Source organism: Colossoma macropomum, unplaced genomic scaffold (assembly GCF_904425465.1).
Source record: "Colossoma macropomum unplaced genomic scaffold, Colossoma_macropomum, whole genome shotgun sequence".
Taxonomy (NCBI): domain Eukaryota; kingdom Metazoa; phylum Chordata; class Actinopteri; order Characiformes; family Serrasalmidae; genus Colossoma; species Colossoma macropomum.
Genome location: NW_023494807.1, coordinates 19311661 through 19330281, shown reverse-complemented (window position 1 = coordinate 19330281; position 18621 = coordinate 19311661). Strand labels below are relative to the sequence as shown.

Genomic DNA, 18621 nt, shown 5'->3' with positions numbered 1-18621 from the left:
GCCTCAACTGGTGGTAGTTGCGTCACTGCAGCGCAGCCTGATCGCTAGAACACCCAGAACTATAAAACAACTCAGCACTGCTACAAAAAGTCTTGCCTATAGCCATAACAGCATCAAAAACAGGAGACAGACAGCACCACTATTTTTGGTTCAGTTGGGATGTGTTTTATATAAATAATAATTAAAAAATATTTATTGGAAAAAAAAGAAACAAAACAGAAACCTAATGGGAAAAATAACCCAACATCCTGCACTAAGCAGGTGTCAGTACATTGGTCTTGCACAGATCAGATCAGACCTCTTTTCCTCAAAGCTCTTCACAGCATGCAGTTTTTTTCATATGGGTATAATTTTCATTAGCATTCTCACCATAGCTTCTATAATAACAACAACTGATATCTTTTATCATTATTTGTCATTCTAATAAATAATTCAGTGTGCATCTTAAACTGCAATTAATTACTGTAAAATTAAAAGATCATCTAATGAACTAAACAGGTCAGGTCAGATCTGATGGGCACCAACTGCCCGGCACGACGAGGGGTGGGACACAAAACCAGGCCACATGTTTTTGGGTGGTGCTCTGTGGCAAAAAGATGGAGAACGAGTGACTGTAGAGGCAGAGAGAGGAGAACGATGAGTGAGAGAGTTCGAGAGAGAACAAGAGATCCTGGGGAGGTAAAACACAGGAGTTTCCTCCTTACAGCATTCCCAACTCAGTCAGTCCTTTCCAGAGAAAGACAGCACAAAACCAAACCCAAAATCCACGCTTCCTGGCATCGTTTCCGTTAGGGTTCATAGTCCATGGCAAAGTGTGCGTCAGGAACTGTGGTTCGCATTCATGGCTGGGAATCCAAAACAGAGGACGGGAAAAATAACAAACCTGCAACAGAGCAGAGAGCTTTCATTAATGATGAACAAAGAGGAAAGGCTCTATGATAAAGCATCTATCCAAGCATAATAATACAGAAAGGCTTATAGTTAAATGGATTACCCACAGGTTTTTGAACCTAATCTCTATTACATTTCACATACTGCACTGCACCATATCCAACTAAACAGGCCTAATTATGCTCTCTTTGTAAAGAAACACTCAAATGGTCAGTTTCCCTTAAAACTGCACTATGTTTTGGGGATTTGGAGAACTCTTTGGTGGAAATGTGCAACTGCATGCAGTGTGCGGAAGAAGACTTTGTAACGGTGGTTGTGCTTCAGACCCCTTCCCTGAGTGGATGAATCTGATGATTATTCAAAGAGAACTGGTGAAGGTTGTGTCTTCAGGGGATGTTACCTACTCGTCATATCTTCATAAGTATAACGTTGACTTTGGATTTGAGACGTAAACATAAAGCTGGACCTTTATGAGCCTGTGCGTGATAACACAAGGACATATGACATGGTCCAAAAACCTGCCATAAAATCCGATGCAACACCTCTGACTTCTAAATTATTATTTTAGAAGTTGAAATGCAGAGGATTTACTGTCCATGGTAATTAATTATGTGCTACAGGTGCAGCAGATCAAGATTAGGTTGAAAAATGCTGCAGTGCTCCATTTAGTGATGGCCATAGGTATAAAACTGTGTAACATAAAGGGTCCAAAAAAGCAAATTTGATGCTAAAAGATGCTATAGAACCCCATTCCCCAGGGCAACTGCCCTGCCTGCACTGGCAGAAGTTACTCCACTGCAGCTTAGCAGGGACGCTAGAAGAGATGCATAACATCCAGAACTATACAGAACAAGGAAACAAGGGAACATGTCGAAACTGTCTGTTGCAATTGCCAGCATGCTTAAAAAAAAAAACAAAAACAAAACAAACAAAAAAAAACAAACTAAAAGGTGCAATGTGACATCATACTTGTGGTAACTGTGCACATTTAAATATGCATCTCCTAACAAATAGGTGTCATTATCTGTGAGTTTGTGCTTTGAATTCATGGTGTTAAAAGCAGCGCTCAACCTTTGCTTGTTTGTCTTTTTTCAAGTCGCCCGTCTTTTGTATGCTGCCTGGAAAAGTGCTCAGATGAAACAAAACCGGCCCAATCCAGTATGGTGCAAAAATATGAAAGCGTTTTTTTAGATCCTATATTTAGCTGGACCATTTGCGATGCAGGACTCAGTGATAAAACCCTGCCTTTTCCCTCTTTTTTCCTCTCTCTCACTCCCACCACCACCTTTTATCACTATGTGAAGGGTCTGAGTCATCATCAGCTACCACGTAACACGTTAATACTCTGCCTCTCCGCAGTGTGTGTGAGAGGAATCAGAATAGAGCCCCCCCACTCCAAACACACACATACAGCCCACGCAGTCTCCCCAACACCCCCGCCTACGGGAGAAACCCTGGGGGAGACGACGGGGTGGGGGGTGGAGGGGTGGAGAAGGGGAGTGTGAGAAAGGAGAGAGTGTGTGTGAGAGAGAGAGAGAGAGACAGAGAGACAGAGAGAGAGAGAGAGAGTGTGAGTTAGTGAGAGAGAGAAAGAGTGACATAAATAGAGAAAGAGAAAAACAGTGAGAGAAAATGAGAGAGAGAGGAAGTGAGAAAAGAGAAAGCGAGAAAAAGGGATAAAAGGAAAAAGAATAGAAAGGAGAGGGGGAAGAAAAAGAGGAAAAGAGAACAGACAGAGTGGAGGAGAAAGAGAGGGGAAAAGAGAGAGAAAGAGGACAAAGAGAGGGGCAGACCGACAGAGCGAGAGAAAGAGGGGAAAAAGAGAAAGTAGAGGAGGGAGGGGGTCACATGGAGAGAGGGAGTGAGTCATCACGACTCTGCTGCTGCTGCTGAAGCTCATCAGTGTGAGAAGCTAGAGTTCTCACTGTAGTGTCCTGCTTTTCATTTAGTGTGACAGACACACACACACACACACTTTAGCTCAGCCTCCTGCCTTTTTCATTATTTAGCAGAACTGTCTTTTACAAACATTCTAGTTCTCACTCTTTTGGCTTTCTTATCATTTACTGGCATCATCTTTTAGAGACACGTAAAGCTCCACAGCATCTTTTCAAACTGTCTCTAACTCAATGTCATTGGACATCTCAACACGCTTAGAGGAGAACATTAACTGCTAATTCTGCTACATCTAACAGACACCTGCATTGGCTAGCATTACACTGAGTAACAGGGGGAGAGAGCGAGCCATCCTACTAGAGCTGGAAATATTTGTCCGAAGCCGATGGGACCAGACTGCTCAAGACAGTCTTTTTCCGAATACATGTCAGGCTCGGGTCGGGTTAAAATGTCACGTTCAAGTTCTCACAGCACGCCTCCCAGATTTTTCCCTGCATTTCCCCTGCTTTAGTGTTCTTCCCTTAATGTATTCTTCCTTTCTACTTTTATTACCTTAAAACAGTTTACAATCTGGCACACTGCACTCACTCACTAAATTTAGCACAGAGATCCATAAGGACTCTGCACATGAGAAAATAGATATGAGGGAAATAAAGCAGTGCAGTATGGCAAGTTTTTTCTACACTAAAATAAATGAATAAATCCATTAAAGCAGAATTTAAACTCAATTCTGATTGTTTTATTATATCATAAAATGTACATTATTTTTTATTTCATGCTATTGTTCTTGTGCAGTAGTCAACTAGTGCTATCCTGTAAGGTTTTATTTGGCATTTTGGGTGATGATGGGCTGGTTTGGGTCAGTTTTAGGCAGAATTTTGTTGAACTCCGGTCAATTTCAGACTCAAAACCTGATGATGGGGTTCCAGCAGAGGGTTTCCCCAGGCACAGCTCAGTTTCAGACTCAAAATTTGGTTTGGATCGGGATGGATGGGATGGGAAGTTCTCTAACTGTATTCACGATCAAAACGAAATTTCAGGTTGGGATGTAAACAAACCTCAACGGTTGATCAAAGTCACTCAGGGTGGTATGGTATGAAAAGGTGCATTGTAGAGTTTAGTGACTTTTTTTCATTTCTTAGCAGAGGTGAACAGGAGTTGTAGCAGACGTGGCAGGAACCAGGAATTGTGATACCTACATCAAAAATTTAGGGTGTTTTCACACCTGGAAGTCCGGACCAAGGACAACGTCTCAGGAATCAGGTAGCGTATTTTGTGTAAGAATTCTCTGTGACAAACCTTTAAAAGGCTTTAAACACTTCAGATGTCTGGTTGCCATCAGCACCACTGTGAACAATTCTGACCCAGCAATGGTCTCTAGAATGGAGTGTTTCCACATCAAACCACTTTGAATGACTGTTTATATCTTAAGCATTTAATTTTGCAGAATTCTTTTTTTAAAAATTGTGGAATTTCTCTTTAAAGCTCTACAGCCCATCCACCTAGAGAGCGTGAGGCCAATTATGCTCACTTAGACTCCCAGATACAGATGGCTGTGGCAGCTCCGGGGATCAAGCTTGCAATCTCGTAACATAGAGCTAACGTTTAGATGAATCTCACTGCTTTTGCCCTTTTAACATTTTACTCTGTTTTTTCACACACAGCAGCAGAAGTCTTTATATTTGCATCCTAAGTGCAGAAGGCTGGTTTTATGAGACACACAATGAGTGTATGAGTGTGATCAGCTCAGCAGGCAGGAAGTGTTACAGCAGGACACTCACCACCACCTCCACAACACCAGCGCTGACGAGTCACCATCCATCCATCACTACATACATTCACCCTCAAACTGCTCTCAAAGTCATTCACACTGACTCACTACAGGCCGGACAGTCTCTATCGTCTTAATTATTTAAAGACAACATTCAAACTGATCCTCATCTACCTTACAACAGTCTTTGTGTCCCGTTGCTCCTGAGAAACTCACACTTTACTGTGTAAGCATGTTTCTAATCATTCTCTAGAGCTTGGCCTGCATCTGTTTCTGGAACCAATCAGAATCTTTTTGTGTTGTGTCGAACTCAGGGAAGAAAGCAGTTCCAGATAGTGTTGTGAAGAAAACTCTAACCAGTGGAGCGAAACAGACCAGGCAGCCAGGGTCCCAGCTGTGAGAGCCATTCAAAATACAGACAAAAGAAGCCAGCTTATACTTTGGTACAATGATGTTCATGTATCAGGGCTTTGGCTAGAGCTCTAGCATTAAAAATGTGTTAAGTGTAATTTCTCTACATATTAGATAAGCTCCTCAGATAATCACATTTCTTCAAGGGTATGTGATCAGAATCGACCAGGACTGGAAATGACCTTTGTTTTTTTGCTAACTTTATTATGATTGTATGATGTAATTTACACATGAAAATACAGTACTGTGCAGAAGAGACCTTATTTATTTTATTTCCAGTCAAAATGGACATTAAGTATGTTATTGGTTTTCAGGAGATAGTTCTGAGGCAATTAACTTGCATACAGAAGTGGAAAGGTCAAAGGCAAATAAACGGAAAAAGAAACAGGAGTTTCCATAAGTTTTTGGACAGATGAGTCTAAATTGGGGGGAGGAAAAATAAAAAATAATAAATAGGTTAAATAGTTTCTGTTTTTTTCCTTTGGTGCTAAAAATGAAAAACTTGTACTTAAATGGTCATTTCGAGTAGAAAAAAAATAAAAGAAGGTGGGTCCCCAACACTTGAACAATAGTGTATGAGTCAGCCAAGTACTTGTCTGTGTATTTCATATAAGCACGTTCGTTTAGCCTGCAAAGTATAAGGTCATGTTTTTTCGTTCTTTCCTGTTGCTTTAAAAAAAAAGCAACACGCTAAAAAAAAATCATTCAAACACTGGGGAAACATGCATGTAAACGAGGCTCAACAAGCTCCTCCCTCTTTGGGCTTACCTGTACAGAGCAAGAGGCAGGTGTGGAGGTGGAGAAGAAGGGGCAGGGTCATTGCTGTTTGCAGGTGGAGAGTTTGCGGATCTTGCTGGCGGTGGACACTCCCTTCCGGGAGGGGTTGGAGGATGAGCTAGAGCGCCGCTCCGATTTGGGCTTCAGCGCTCCTGTCTCTGTCCCGTTCACACAAACCGGCTTTGCCACAGCACGGCTACGCTCCGGAGCGCACTCTTCCTCCTCCTCCTGTCCAACCTGCCCTATAGAGGGTCATGCAAAGGGAATTTGTTTACTGAACAATTCAAAGACCTTCATGAATCTTGTGCTCCTCCTCATTCAGGTACTGCTTGTTTCTACTGACCCGGTACTTCTGAGTGCTTTATGCTGTAGCCCTACCGTTAGCAGCTAAAATTCCTAGCACAAAATAAACCAGGAGGGCATTTATTCATTTATTTAAAACAAAAATTAGGGGATATAGTCACCAACAGTTTTGTTATTCATCAATCTTTGGCGTTTCTGTACTAATCAATATCATATGCGACAGGAATGTGTGTTGTTATGCAGAAATTTATAAGTGAAAAAGTGCTTCATTTGTGGTCAACTAACCAAAATTATCATCAATATCATCTATAAAACCAATAGTATGAATAAAAATAGAAAATAACAATAATACTAATAATTTATGTACATGGTGATCCATGGGCCACTAAATCATAAAATTTCAATATGACAAGCACAGACAAAACAAAACAAAAAAAGCTTTTTCCTCCTGTTTTAAAATTTTATGTTGGCCTCAAAATAAGTGCATACTTTACTATATTGTTATAACCAATTATAATTAATACAGTTTTACACTTTAAAAAATTCTGCAAACTACATATACACAAAGCACGAAACATTGGGTAACACAGATTTTCAAATAGGCAAATTTCTTAAATAGGTTAATGTTAGTGTGATTACCTGGCACTGTGAAGTCCTGAGTATAGATAATGTCATCCTCCCCATCAAACAGCTCGTCCTCCTCCTCTTCCTCACCGTAACCATGGAGATCCTCCAGGTAGGGCACCACGGTCATGCTCCTCCAGACGTCGCGGGTCTCTGCGCTGGGCGGGATGGGCACAGGTGGCTCCGTGGGCGGGTGTTTCTTCCTTACCCAACTACACATGCGCACAAATACAAGAGCAGGGGTCAATCAAAGGTCTTCGATGAGTTCTATTCAAGCAGAAACAAGGCAAAAGACCTTTGAGGATCTCAAGACCAGTTCAAATATTCTGTTCTGTTCCAGCTTCCCACATGCCTGATGAAGGCAATCATCAGTCTCTAGACCTTGTTGACCTGTCACAGACATGCTGAAACTTGGAACACAAAAGCTTTGTGTACTGGTTGGTTGCTGGGTTGAGAACCTCTAAGGGGTACTTTTGGTTAAATAAAATAGGTACAAAAAAGACAATTTAGTCTTTTATTTTTGACAAAAAGTATAATCCATTAGTCCAAAACATTATAACAGTGGTAAATTACAAAAGGATGGTAAAGGACTGAAGAGGGTTGTAATTACTTTCCTGTGTTTTTAATGATAGTGTTTTGGACATCCTCCCCTATTTACAGATCAGCGAGTAGTAAATTACTCATTTATGTCCCAGTTGTTTCTGGGGTGAAAAAGCAGGACTTTCTAGCCTCCCAATTTCCCCCAACTACTGTTTCTTTTCCTCTCTTTAGTCTCTAATCTTCTTTTTTGTCCATCCTACCTGTTCCTCAACTCCTTCCCTCTCTTTACACAACTTTTCCCCTTACCCTGATCAATCAAGACGTTTGGTGTCCGAAGTTTGCTACTTAGCACTAAAATTACTGGAAAATCACTTCCTGAAAACAGCTGTATTAGCCATCCAAACGTGACCTCATACTGAGAATAGATGTCTGCGGACAACTTGTTAAACTGTTGGTGCTGGGCTGTGGCAAAATCCGCCGCAAACAATGTGCGACACCTCTAGAACCTGCCCCCAAACTCCTCTAGTCTGTGCCCTTTCAAAATTCAGAGTACAATCATTAACACAAGCGAAATGAGCTAGCTATTGAAATGATAATGTCAGATAATGGAACTCTTTTTCACTACCAAGACTTAATGTTTACTATTACCACATGTAATGTGGTCTCCGGATACGCAGCACACATGTAAAGTAGCACAAAAAGTAAGTCAACATAAGTCTAGTTCCAATCATAATCTGCCCCACCACACCAGTTAATTAATTTCTTCAGTTGTCTGATTGGCTGGATCAGATGCAGTAGCGTTAGGTGACGGTTGAGTGGCTCTTGGACACAGGTTTGGACTAAACTGTGCAGGAAAGTAGATCTCCAGGACTAGGGTGGGTGACCACTGCTCTCAAAGACAATGTGAATCAGAAATCGGAACGCATTTTTTATTCAGTAACGTGATGTACATCCGAGTAAAAGAGGATATTCAGACAAAAAGTAAATGTGGGTGGAACATGATTTTATTCTTCAGGATTTGACTGGAGCGTTAAAAGTGGGTGCGCCAGAGTCAGACTCAGATGGTCGGCACAATCTATCTGTTTTGCAGAAAACCCAAATGGAAAAAATAAACAACCAGATTGAAATTGAGTGCTACTGAATTTTTGTGTGTATTTCCTGTGGTTTCTGAAACACAATTCATTAACTGTTGAAAACTTGACTTTAATATGCATTTTTACTTGAGTATTAAAACTTGTATATTAAAATGTATAAACTTATTTTCACAAAAAAAATAAATAAAAAAAATAACCCAGGGGTGTCTAACCCTTTGTCTGGTGCACATGACATGGACTTAACTGGAGTTTTTTTTAGCAGGATTTTTCAGCCAAGCTAACACTATAACCATGGTCTCACACAGAAACATTACAAAGGAGGAGGAGACTCCTGGCAGAAAAAAAAAAATCAATGGGAATGTATATAATGCTCAAATCTTGCCATTTAATAAAAAGAGCCAATCAGCTTGATGGTAAAGCTGCAAGTGGGAAAAGCTCTCCATCACTGAGGGGATGTGCGGATTTTTTGAGACAAATGCTACAAATTATTTATTTGATTTCTGGCAGATTTGACCACATTTCTAGTATGTTTCTGAAAGGCAAATGTGATTTTCATTTTCAGGTTTATAGTTTTTTTTCCCTCACGCAGAGTGTATCTAAGTGGAATTAACCGCTCAAGGGTGTTGCCAAGATGGCTGCCAAGTGGTCAGATGCTCCTATAAGGATTTTGTCTGGTGGACAACAAGCTTGTTTTTAGCCAGTGATGACGAGTGCACCATCGCCCCCTACATTGAGCGCCGCCTTCGTGAGGCTTTGGATTGGTTTAGAAATTTCAATCAATCATTTTGTTCCCATCAACATTTAGTCCACCATTTCTCATTGTTGTCCCCAAATATTCTTGTTACTAGATCACATCTGGCCCCACGAGCGTATCTTGACAGCTAAGATGATGCTGCATTCAACTTGGCTTGGAGGTGGGAAGTCCGAGCTTCGAACTGGGTCATTTTCGACCTCCACGTGTTCCAGCTATAGAGTGGGAAACACTTCCGTAAAAGCGAGTATTGTTTACAACAAGCTAGCATTCAAACACTAACATTCATGATGTATTTACCCTCTCAAAAGAGAAAACTTTATGGTCAATGGTATTGATTTAAACAATTACTGTATTTATGTTTACAATTCTAAAGTAAATGCTGGGTAAAAGTCGAGAAGTGGTGCTTTATTATTATTATTATTATTATTATTGACAGTGTAAGCCACTGTGCTAATTTGCTGTCATACGCTGAGCTCGGAGTTGACAACACCATCACAACTTTCCGAGTAATTATTCCCAGTTGAGCACGTGTTTTCTGTGATTGTTAGTAGTTGTAGGTCGAGTCAGGAGCTTTGGTCGAACGCGGTATTAGATCGTAGTTTTGTCCAATGTTATAGATATCTGTTTCAGAAACCACATAAGCAGAAATCCTGTAATTTTAAATTATTTAATAACAACATGGTTGAGGCAAATGTCTGATGATTCAGGCATGATTTTGAACAGTGCTAATTTTGGGGTACAATTCTAATCTGTGTATTTGTTGGTTACATTAGCCTCATAGCTCCAGTACAAAACTAAAGAAGCAACCTTCAGACACAAAATGTGTATCTTAGCTGATCGACTCTATTTGGAGCACATTTTTCGCTGAACTATTGCCTGTAAAGCTCTGCAGAGGCCGAATGCGGCACGTTATTATTAACCACAGAAAGTGCAGCTCTTCTGCCACATCAGACCTCATTTAGGGGAATGTGTCGAGTTCTCTCTCTCCGTCTCACTCTCGCCTGCTCTCTGAACCGAGATGCTTATTTTGAGCTCCTCTCACCATTCTCCCTTTTCTCCCACTCTCTCCCTTTTTTCTCTTTTCTCCCACTCTGTTTAATCTCTCTTCTCCTCCTACCTACTTCATTACTTTGTTCAATCCCTCACCTACATTTTCCCTCTTTCCTTTTCTGTGCCTCCCCACCTCAGTTAAATCTTGACCCGTTTTCTCCTTCTTCTCTTTTCCATATTATATGCTCCCACTCCTCTCTTCTATCCCTGCCACACCGTTTCCTAACCCATTCTTTCTCCGTCAGTCTATTTTCCACCTCTCATTCCTGCATACAATACGAATGGCGTCACAACACGTCTGCTCCACTCACACATAATCAAATCTGTTACTGTATTTTCCGTCCTACCATTATGTGCCACTACACACCCTTCTACTTAAAGGAGATCACTTAGAGAGAGTTTAAGTGCTCATAGTAGTCAGCGTTAAGATGTCAAGTGAGTGATACAATTAGCTCTTTACTTTCATGCTTTGAAATGAGGGAGAAACTAAGAGCAGCAGACATTTGTTTTGCTTTGCAATTTGTCAACTTACTTGTGTTGCCTAATTTGCTGTATTGAGAATCTCTTCACAGGATCATATTCAAGCATTCCTGGAAAAAAAAAACAGAATTCTGAATAATAATAATAATAATAATAATAATAAAGAAAAAGAAGAAGAAGAAGAAGAATTCTTTAATAGCTGTACTGGCAAAACACATGCTTTTCTCAATAGTCAGAGCTGCAGGTGCACAGACAGATGAATGATCAGAAAATGGGCACCACTGACCAGCTTCAAACGTCAATGACTGAGCTAACTACAAGTGCAGTGAGAGTGGGTGTGTGTGAGAGAGAGAGAGAGAGAGAGAGAGAGAGAGAGAGAGAGAGAGAGAGAGAGAGAGAGAGAGAGAGAAAGAAAAGAGAGAAAGAGGGGTACTGAAACAGTAATAAATGATGACACACTCAGTAGAGTGGAAAAAAAAAGACAATTGGACAGAGCTTGTCCAAATTATTAAAGGTCAAACATGTAACCACATGTACACATTACTTATTATATTACACTCAAGCTTGCATTATTGTAGGATGTGTGTGTGTGTGTGTGTGTGTGTGTGTGTGTGTGTGTGTGTGTGAGTGAGTGAGAGTGAGAGTGAGAGAGAGAGAGAGAGAGAGAGAGAGAGAGAGAGAGAGATAGAAAGAAAAAGATAATGAAAGTGAGAATGACAGAAAAAAATGAAGAGAGAAAGATAGATAGAAATAAAGAAAAAATATGGTGGATGATGCATCAAAAAGTAAAGAAAAGAAAGAAAAGGAGAGACAATGGAAGAAAAAAGAAAGATAGGAAGAGAGGGGCAACCAGAAAAAGGAACAAGAGGGGAAAAAATTATAAATCAAAGAAAAAAGAGCAAGAGCGAGAGAATATGGTGAATGATGCACTGAGAAAGAAAGAAAGAAAGAAAGAAAGAAAGAAAGAAAGAAAAAGAGAAGTAAGGACATGAAGGAAATAAAAGACAGGAATGTATGAATGACACTATTGGGAATTAAGGAGAAAAGAGAAGAAGCAATGAAACTGATCATTTTAAATACAGGGTGATGAACGAGAGCGAGCAGAGCTTTAAATCCTTATTAGCAATGTTAGCATTTTTAGTTGAAGTATTTCCTTAAGCTGGTACTGAACTGCAGTTCGTACAGTGTAGAGAGAAACGCCACTGCTCTCCATCTGACAGACTGGGGTTCAATTTCCTGTCTGGGCAAACACAACACGCTAAACTAAGCGGAGTCCTTGGGCAAGACTCCTAAATCCTAAACATGATTATAACTATAAGTCACTCTGAAGAATGTCCACCAAATGCCAAAAAAGTTAAATGTATTCCAAAAAGCTTTCAGTTTAGATCTCAAAATTCAGATTGCATAGATTCCATTTCTCTGCTTTAGATTTCAGCTCCTCAGGGTTAAATCTCAATGAGCACAAGACCCACTAATGCATGCTTAGAGGCTCTTTGAAAATCACAGAGGGAGAAAATACTCAGACTAGGATGTGATGGCACAGCACCATCTTCTGCACAAACCAATGAAATGCAGCTTTCATCCATTCATGCACTAGTCCAGCCCTTATCCGATAGAACTGGACTCTCTATTGAAGTGCAAGCACAAGGCAAGCTTAGCCCTAAGAAGTCGGATGTTTTTAATCTTTATTGTGCTACACTACAGCAATGTAATTATGTATCTACATATTTAATTACAGAGCAATATACGCAATGAATTACATCCACATTCAGTTTACAATCTTATGTACTGAGAGTCAAGTCCAGACTTCTGACTTTGAAAGATAACTTGGTACACCGTAACATAGAAGAGCAATGTGATTACTTTTTCCCTATTACATTTGGAGAGATGCGTTTAATATTTAGTCTAGATTTTTGGAGTAATTACCCCAACACTGGAGCCCTCTATACTAACATATACACTGACATTGTGTATGATCCGCTGAGCTTGTGCAGCACTCTGTTCTGAATGAAAAAATAAGCTAGCTTTGGGAGTCTAGCAACAAACTTTTTGCTTCATTCCTTATTTTTGTTTCTCTGCTACACTTACATAACTTTATTAGACTTCACATTAAAAAATCACACGATTCATAATGAGGCTGCATTGAAATTACTGAAAATAACTGCCACAATTGCAAACAACAGCTATTTTAAAATGAATACATATTTGGAATAGGATATTTAACACCAACACGTACAGTACATCTAATTTGTATTTTCATGCGGCCTTTGGCGTGTTGGGGCTCTAGGCAGCTGCCTACCTTTGCCTAGCGCAAAGCCCACCCCTGTTAACAATCTGCATACCTCTCAACAGGTCTGTGAGCAGCGGGCCACACTCCTCTGGAATAGTGTAATCTCCCTTGCCAATGTTTTCAAATAGCTTATAGATGTTATCCCCCTCAAACGGGTACAGGCTCGTCGTTATGTTGTATCTGTGAGGAAGAAGAGAGAGACATTTTGGTGCTACAGATCACTGTATCAAGATGGTCAGGTGCCATTTTCTGGTTTATTTTTATTTACGTTCTCCTATGAGCTTCAAATTAAAGGCAATTCAAGGTAACTAAACCATTGTTTTTTGTAAGAGCCTAAAAAAATGAATAATCGAAGACAAAAACTAAATTTGATCACAGAGAATGAATTTTGATCATGTTAAGTTAAAGGTATGACATTGATGATACACATGCATTCTTGTTCATGTTTTATTAGAAAGAACAGTTTAGCTAGAACGTTACAGATAAACTCTAGCTGAGTAGCTGCTCTAAAGACAGAAAGGGCCTAGTCAAGTACACAGTTGTGCTATGTTGGTTCTGCTGTGGTGGATGTATTCGTCACAGGTCATCTGCAGGTCACTGTCTTTGTTCTCTGATTTTATCTGTTCTCGGAACACATGAATCAAACTTCCTAGAACACACATACCGACGTAGGATTGGTTTAAGGCTTAAAAAAAAGAAACCACAACTGTGGTGAGCATGTTCACATTGCAAGGATGGTATGGTTACACTTGACTGACTCTCAATCAAAAGCATGTAAGCCAGCTGTGTTCAGAGTGCACCAGAGCGGTCATACATTCTCAATTATGGTTCAAATTTTGGTTAAAATCTACCTTGTCAACTGATCAGCAGTGATTAGCAGGACATCTGGTTGCTGACAATGCATGCTTTAAACTGTCCTACTGGCCACACTTACATGTAAGTGTGCAATGGCTGCAACGATTAGTTGATATAAAAAAAATAAAAAAAAATTCTCATGGACTTTTTACTGTCGATGTGCATATAATGTTCATAGGTGTTTTAAAGGGCTCATATCATACATCCAAAAATAGATGTTTTAATGAGGCCATTTTGCAACCTCTTTATCCTTTACAATTACACAGGCTATTTTCTGTTTCTGCACCTTTAAGACTGACTCATGTACATGATCTCTGTTCTGATTGGCTGCCCTATATTGTACCTCATTCAAAAAGGAATCTAGACTGAAACACTCCTTATATTTCGGTGTGAATGGGGCTAAACCGCTGCTGGCTGAATAAGCTCAATATACAGCGTGGAGGTACTGCTTCACATCAGCACAACAATGATGCAGAAATGAAACTAAAAAGACTTCCAACCTGTTTTCTGCTTCCACTGATAGTGGGTAAGTGCTTAAATAACGAACCAAAGTGGATAACATCAGCATAACCAGTAAAGGTAACGTTACAGTATGTGTTGGAACACAGATGGTACCACTCTGATGGGGCCGTTCAAAAATGAAAGAATGAAGTTCTAAAGGGGTGTTCTGGTGAGGATAAAAATTTTGCATGGGATTGTATAAAATCAGCTTTAGGATGCTTTTGCTATGTTGTTGTATAAGTTAACACTTTCAATCTATAAAATATAAAGTGATAAAATCAGAAGTGTGCAGCTTGTTCATGCCGGTCATAAACATAGTTTTTAAAGCAGAAATGTTTAACCAGTAATGTATGTGACAAAAAAGGGAAAAAAAAAAAGATTTAAATGATTCTAATGTGTGTTTAATCAAGAAGTCAACAAATGTGATAAGTTGGGGGAAAAAAGTGTAAACTAAAGCAATTAACAGGTTTCTTGAAACATTATTTAAATTGCTTTCCCACTGGAGAAACATTATTTTTATATTAGTTTATTAAACGAAAAACTAATAAATAGATTAAGCAATTATAAAAGTAATCCTTACTTGCAGCCCCATTTATATTAAGAAACTGAGATTTTAAGTAATTCATTTCATAATTTATCTTTTTTGCAATAAGGTATTTTGGAATCTATAAAAGGCTTACGGTTTGTTATTTTTCAGATAAACCCATTTTTACTTTTAAGCCTTTAAAAACATCTCTGCTTATAAGAATAACTGTCAAAATAATCAGCAGATTACTTGAGTACTAACACAAATCAACAGGTGACAGCCCTGGAGTACACAAAATACAGAGGCTGAGAAACAGCTAGCTGCACAGACTGACCAACCAGCCCCTGTTCTGTGCTCCTGTGCTACTCACAGTGTGACCCCGGCGGACCAGATGTCCACTTTAAACCCTGAAAAGGTGTCCAGGCCGTTGGCGATTTCCGGTGGCTGGAACGCCGGCGAGCCCTGACTCGTGCGGCATGTGTCGTCCTCCGCAAACGGGTGAAGAGCCTGGGGTACAGGGCCAAAAAGGGAGAAAGCTCACATGAAAATCTCACAAACTTCCACAAAAAAAAAGCATGACTTAAGTAGAAAAGTCTCACTTTCTGTGACGCAACTGCAAAATGCTTTAGGTGGGGAGATGGAAATGACTCATACTAGTGGCAGAATAAAGACCTCCTTTCTCTGGAGGACTTTTGGCAGTGTGAACACCAATTAGCAGCAAATTAACACTGTGTGGATCACATGTCTTTGCTCAAATGTCAGCCATTAAGCTACTTTGTCCTTAACAATGATTATTTGGTTCCCTGATTGAAAGGTCACTGAATATTGGGTACACTTGCACATTATGCACTTCAGATGGCTGATCTAAGATCAGTGTTCACTAGGGATGTGTACTCAGACTAATTCTGGTATCTGGGTACATTAAAGAGTTAATGCATAGATATCCAGTTAACTGCAGTGGAAAAATAAATAAAAATCAATAAATAAAAAATAAACATATTTTGGCCAAAATTAGCACAGGGCTGAAGGCTGAGGAACTAATTTAAAAACATTTTTACTACTCAAAACAAACAATCCGAGGGAAATCTGTAGGTTTATGTGTTGGATGTGTAATGGGGGCTACCTCTTCAAATGTAAGCTAAAACTACAGCTAACTGGTACAACACCGAACACAGACGAGGACTCACCTTCACCCTTAACTTCAGCTATCTAGTCAGCGATAAAGTTGCTCTGACTTACTCTTGTCACCACCCCCGCCTTTGCAATGTATTTAAAATGTTTTCATTCTTTAAAATTATTTTAAAATGTAAAACATTTGCTTGTCATGTATAAAACCAACCAAAACCATTGCTAATAGAAGTAGGTAAAGACCATTTTTAAAACATCTCACCTCTGCTACGCCCAAATCTGAGATTTTTAAAGCCCCATCTGTGGTCAGCAGCAAATTCCCTGGTTTAATGTCTTTGTGAACGATTCCCTGGCTGTGCAAATATTCAAGGCCATCCAAGAGCTGGCAAAAGTACCTGAGACACAACAAGAAGGTCAGCATGAACATTTTCAATCACAAGCCAAGGTAACAGTGATATGCTACAGTCTGCTACAAGTGGTATGAATAAAATCAAGGGCAGCAATTAACAAAACACACTGGAGCACAATGACAAATCTTAACAGTAAATTTGAAATCACTTCAACTAAAACCTTCTGGAATGCTCATATGATTTTCTGGCTGAAGCAATGTTCAGCTCTATGGTCTGGAGCAATGAAAGGCGCCCTACCCGTGAGCTTGAAATACTGGAAACCTTTTCTCTGGAACACTGTCCAACATTTCCTGCATGCCACAAACGCAGTACTCCATTACCATATACGTGTCGACTTGGTCAAGGAAAAATCAAAACCATTGTGATGTGGAATAAAATTAGAACAGAAAAAGAAAACAACAATTAAAAAAAAAAAAAACTTGCAGTCAAACTAATGACATTTCAAAGAACACCTGTGTAACTGAATAGCTGTGGCCTATGACACTTGACATTGCAAATAAAAAGGACTGACAGTGTCATGCAGGTGAACTTTAATAAGCAGACATCACTCAATGCACTGAGACAGCTTTACTTATTGTCTGCCTGTTAGTAATATACTGAATGACTCCATTAAGGGTAGTTTAATGTGGGTGGAGAAGTGCTGTTGACAGTTCTATTTCTGGAATAAAATGAATGTAAAACGTGATAATGCTAATAAGCCAATAAGAACTTTAGGTGTGAGAATTTCCTGAAAGTATAAAGACATTTCCTGATAAGCAGGGGTAACAGTTCCTAATGCTAGGCTTGCCGGGTAATAAACCGAGGGGCAGTGTGGACCTTCCTAAGAGGCCTAAAGCAGGGTTTGGTTATACCGCTATAGGATTTACGGTGGCACGGTTTTTTACAGATCAGTAAAAAGTGGATAATAAGATGGTAATATTGTGGTAACAAGTTATACCACTACATGCTAATTTTTAGGTTGTTACCAAAAAAAGGCTAGTAGTTCTAATAAAAAAATTGGTAATAAAATGGTCCAAAATGATGTGCTAATTTCCTAGTTGTTAAGAACTAATTTTAGAGCCTTTTGTCAGATCTGTGCTTAGTAACAGATTTTTTGTAAGTAACACGGAAGGAACATGTGAGGATGTATTTTCTAGCCCTGATTCTCTGTAATCTCAATGTATTTACTTCACTTATTTCTGGGTAACAACCGTTGTAGGTAGGTAAACGCACAGTAACAAACAAAAAGGGATAAATGTTAAAAATTATACCGTTCACTTCCTAGTCCATATATGGACACGGAGCTGCAAAACCATTCTGGTGTCTTCGTTTATCTGATATCACATAAACCTCCACAGTTACATATCCGCACACTCCTGCAAATTCATATTGAAGTTGGAGTGTTTCAGTCTAGACTGCTTTTTAAATGAGGTACAATACAGGAAAGCCAATCAGAAGAGAGACAGTCTACATAAGGCAAAGTAACTGTAAGAGACAAAGACAGGCTAGAAAACGGCCATGTAAAAATGAATCAGACAGTTTGTTAGAACATAAACATAAGCAAATGTTACAGTGAACCTCTGGGCAGGATAATTAACAAATTCCAAACAAATGTAAGATAAAGACCCTCTAAATTATAGCCTAGTCCCTTTAACTATAACATTTAAAAAAAGCTTTACATAAATGGCCACTTCATTTACCTATTCTGCAATTCTAATTATGGCCTGCCTGAGGCGAGCTCTTAGTGCTTCATTGTGCACACCGTGTTCTAATCTCGCCCGAGATTGAACATCCTATCAACTATTCACTTTGCTGGTACAACATACTCTCAAATTATTTAAGGGAACTGACTGCATAATAAAGAGCTGTCATAATATGGAGACCTAAATGAGTCAGAACAGTCACTTTCTTTAAACCAGTCTACAGTGTGTGCCTTTCTTTTACCATGTCAAGCAATCTGCACCCCAACATTATCCAATTTCCCTTACACTACGAATAAAAGATTTGGGAAGTTTTCCAGCTTCTCTTTATTCCTTCAGTTTCTCTCAACATCAGATACAGCTAGAAGAAAAGCACTGTTCCTTTGTCATAACTCCCCACTTATTCTCAGTCATAAATTATTCTACATTTGTTTTCTATACATTTAAAGGGAGATTCATATTTTTCAAAATGTAATTCAGTGGTTGAGATATAAGTCATTGAGAGTGGTTTGATGCAAGTTGGTTCATTGTAGAGAAGCTTGCTGAGTTAGATTCTTTTACAGAGGGTGTGATAGGAACCAGTGTCATGATGGCTACAACAAAATTTTAGCCATTTTATTTACTATCCAAAATGTCCAGTG

The 18621-nt window shown here is 39.4% G+C and overlaps 1 protein-coding gene across 1 annotated transcript in view; it reads right to left on the bottom strand.

Moving 5' to 3' along the window:
• Nucleotides 1–747: 747 nt before the first annotated feature.
• The window catches only part of stk11 (serine/threonine kinase 11), a 37888-nt gene continuing 20014 nt past the window's right edge, over nt 748–18621 (bottom strand). The window contains exons 4-11 of the mRNA XM_036556188.1: nt 16539–16628; nt 16154–16286; nt 15134–15270; nt 12934–13061; nt 10644–10701; nt 6689–6885; nt 5738–5988; nt 748–883 (exon numbers count right to left, since the gene is read on the bottom strand). Of these exons, the coding sequence (XP_036412081.1) occupies nt 5786–5988; nt 6689–6885; nt 10644–10701; nt 12934–13061; nt 15134–15270; nt 16154–16286; nt 16539–16628 (946 nt within the window). The 3' untranslated portion in view covers nt 748–883; nt 5738–5785. The remainder of the gene's footprint in view (nt 884–5737; nt 5989–6688; nt 6886–10643; nt 10702–12933; nt 13062–15133; nt 15271–16153; nt 16287–16538; nt 16629–18621) is intronic.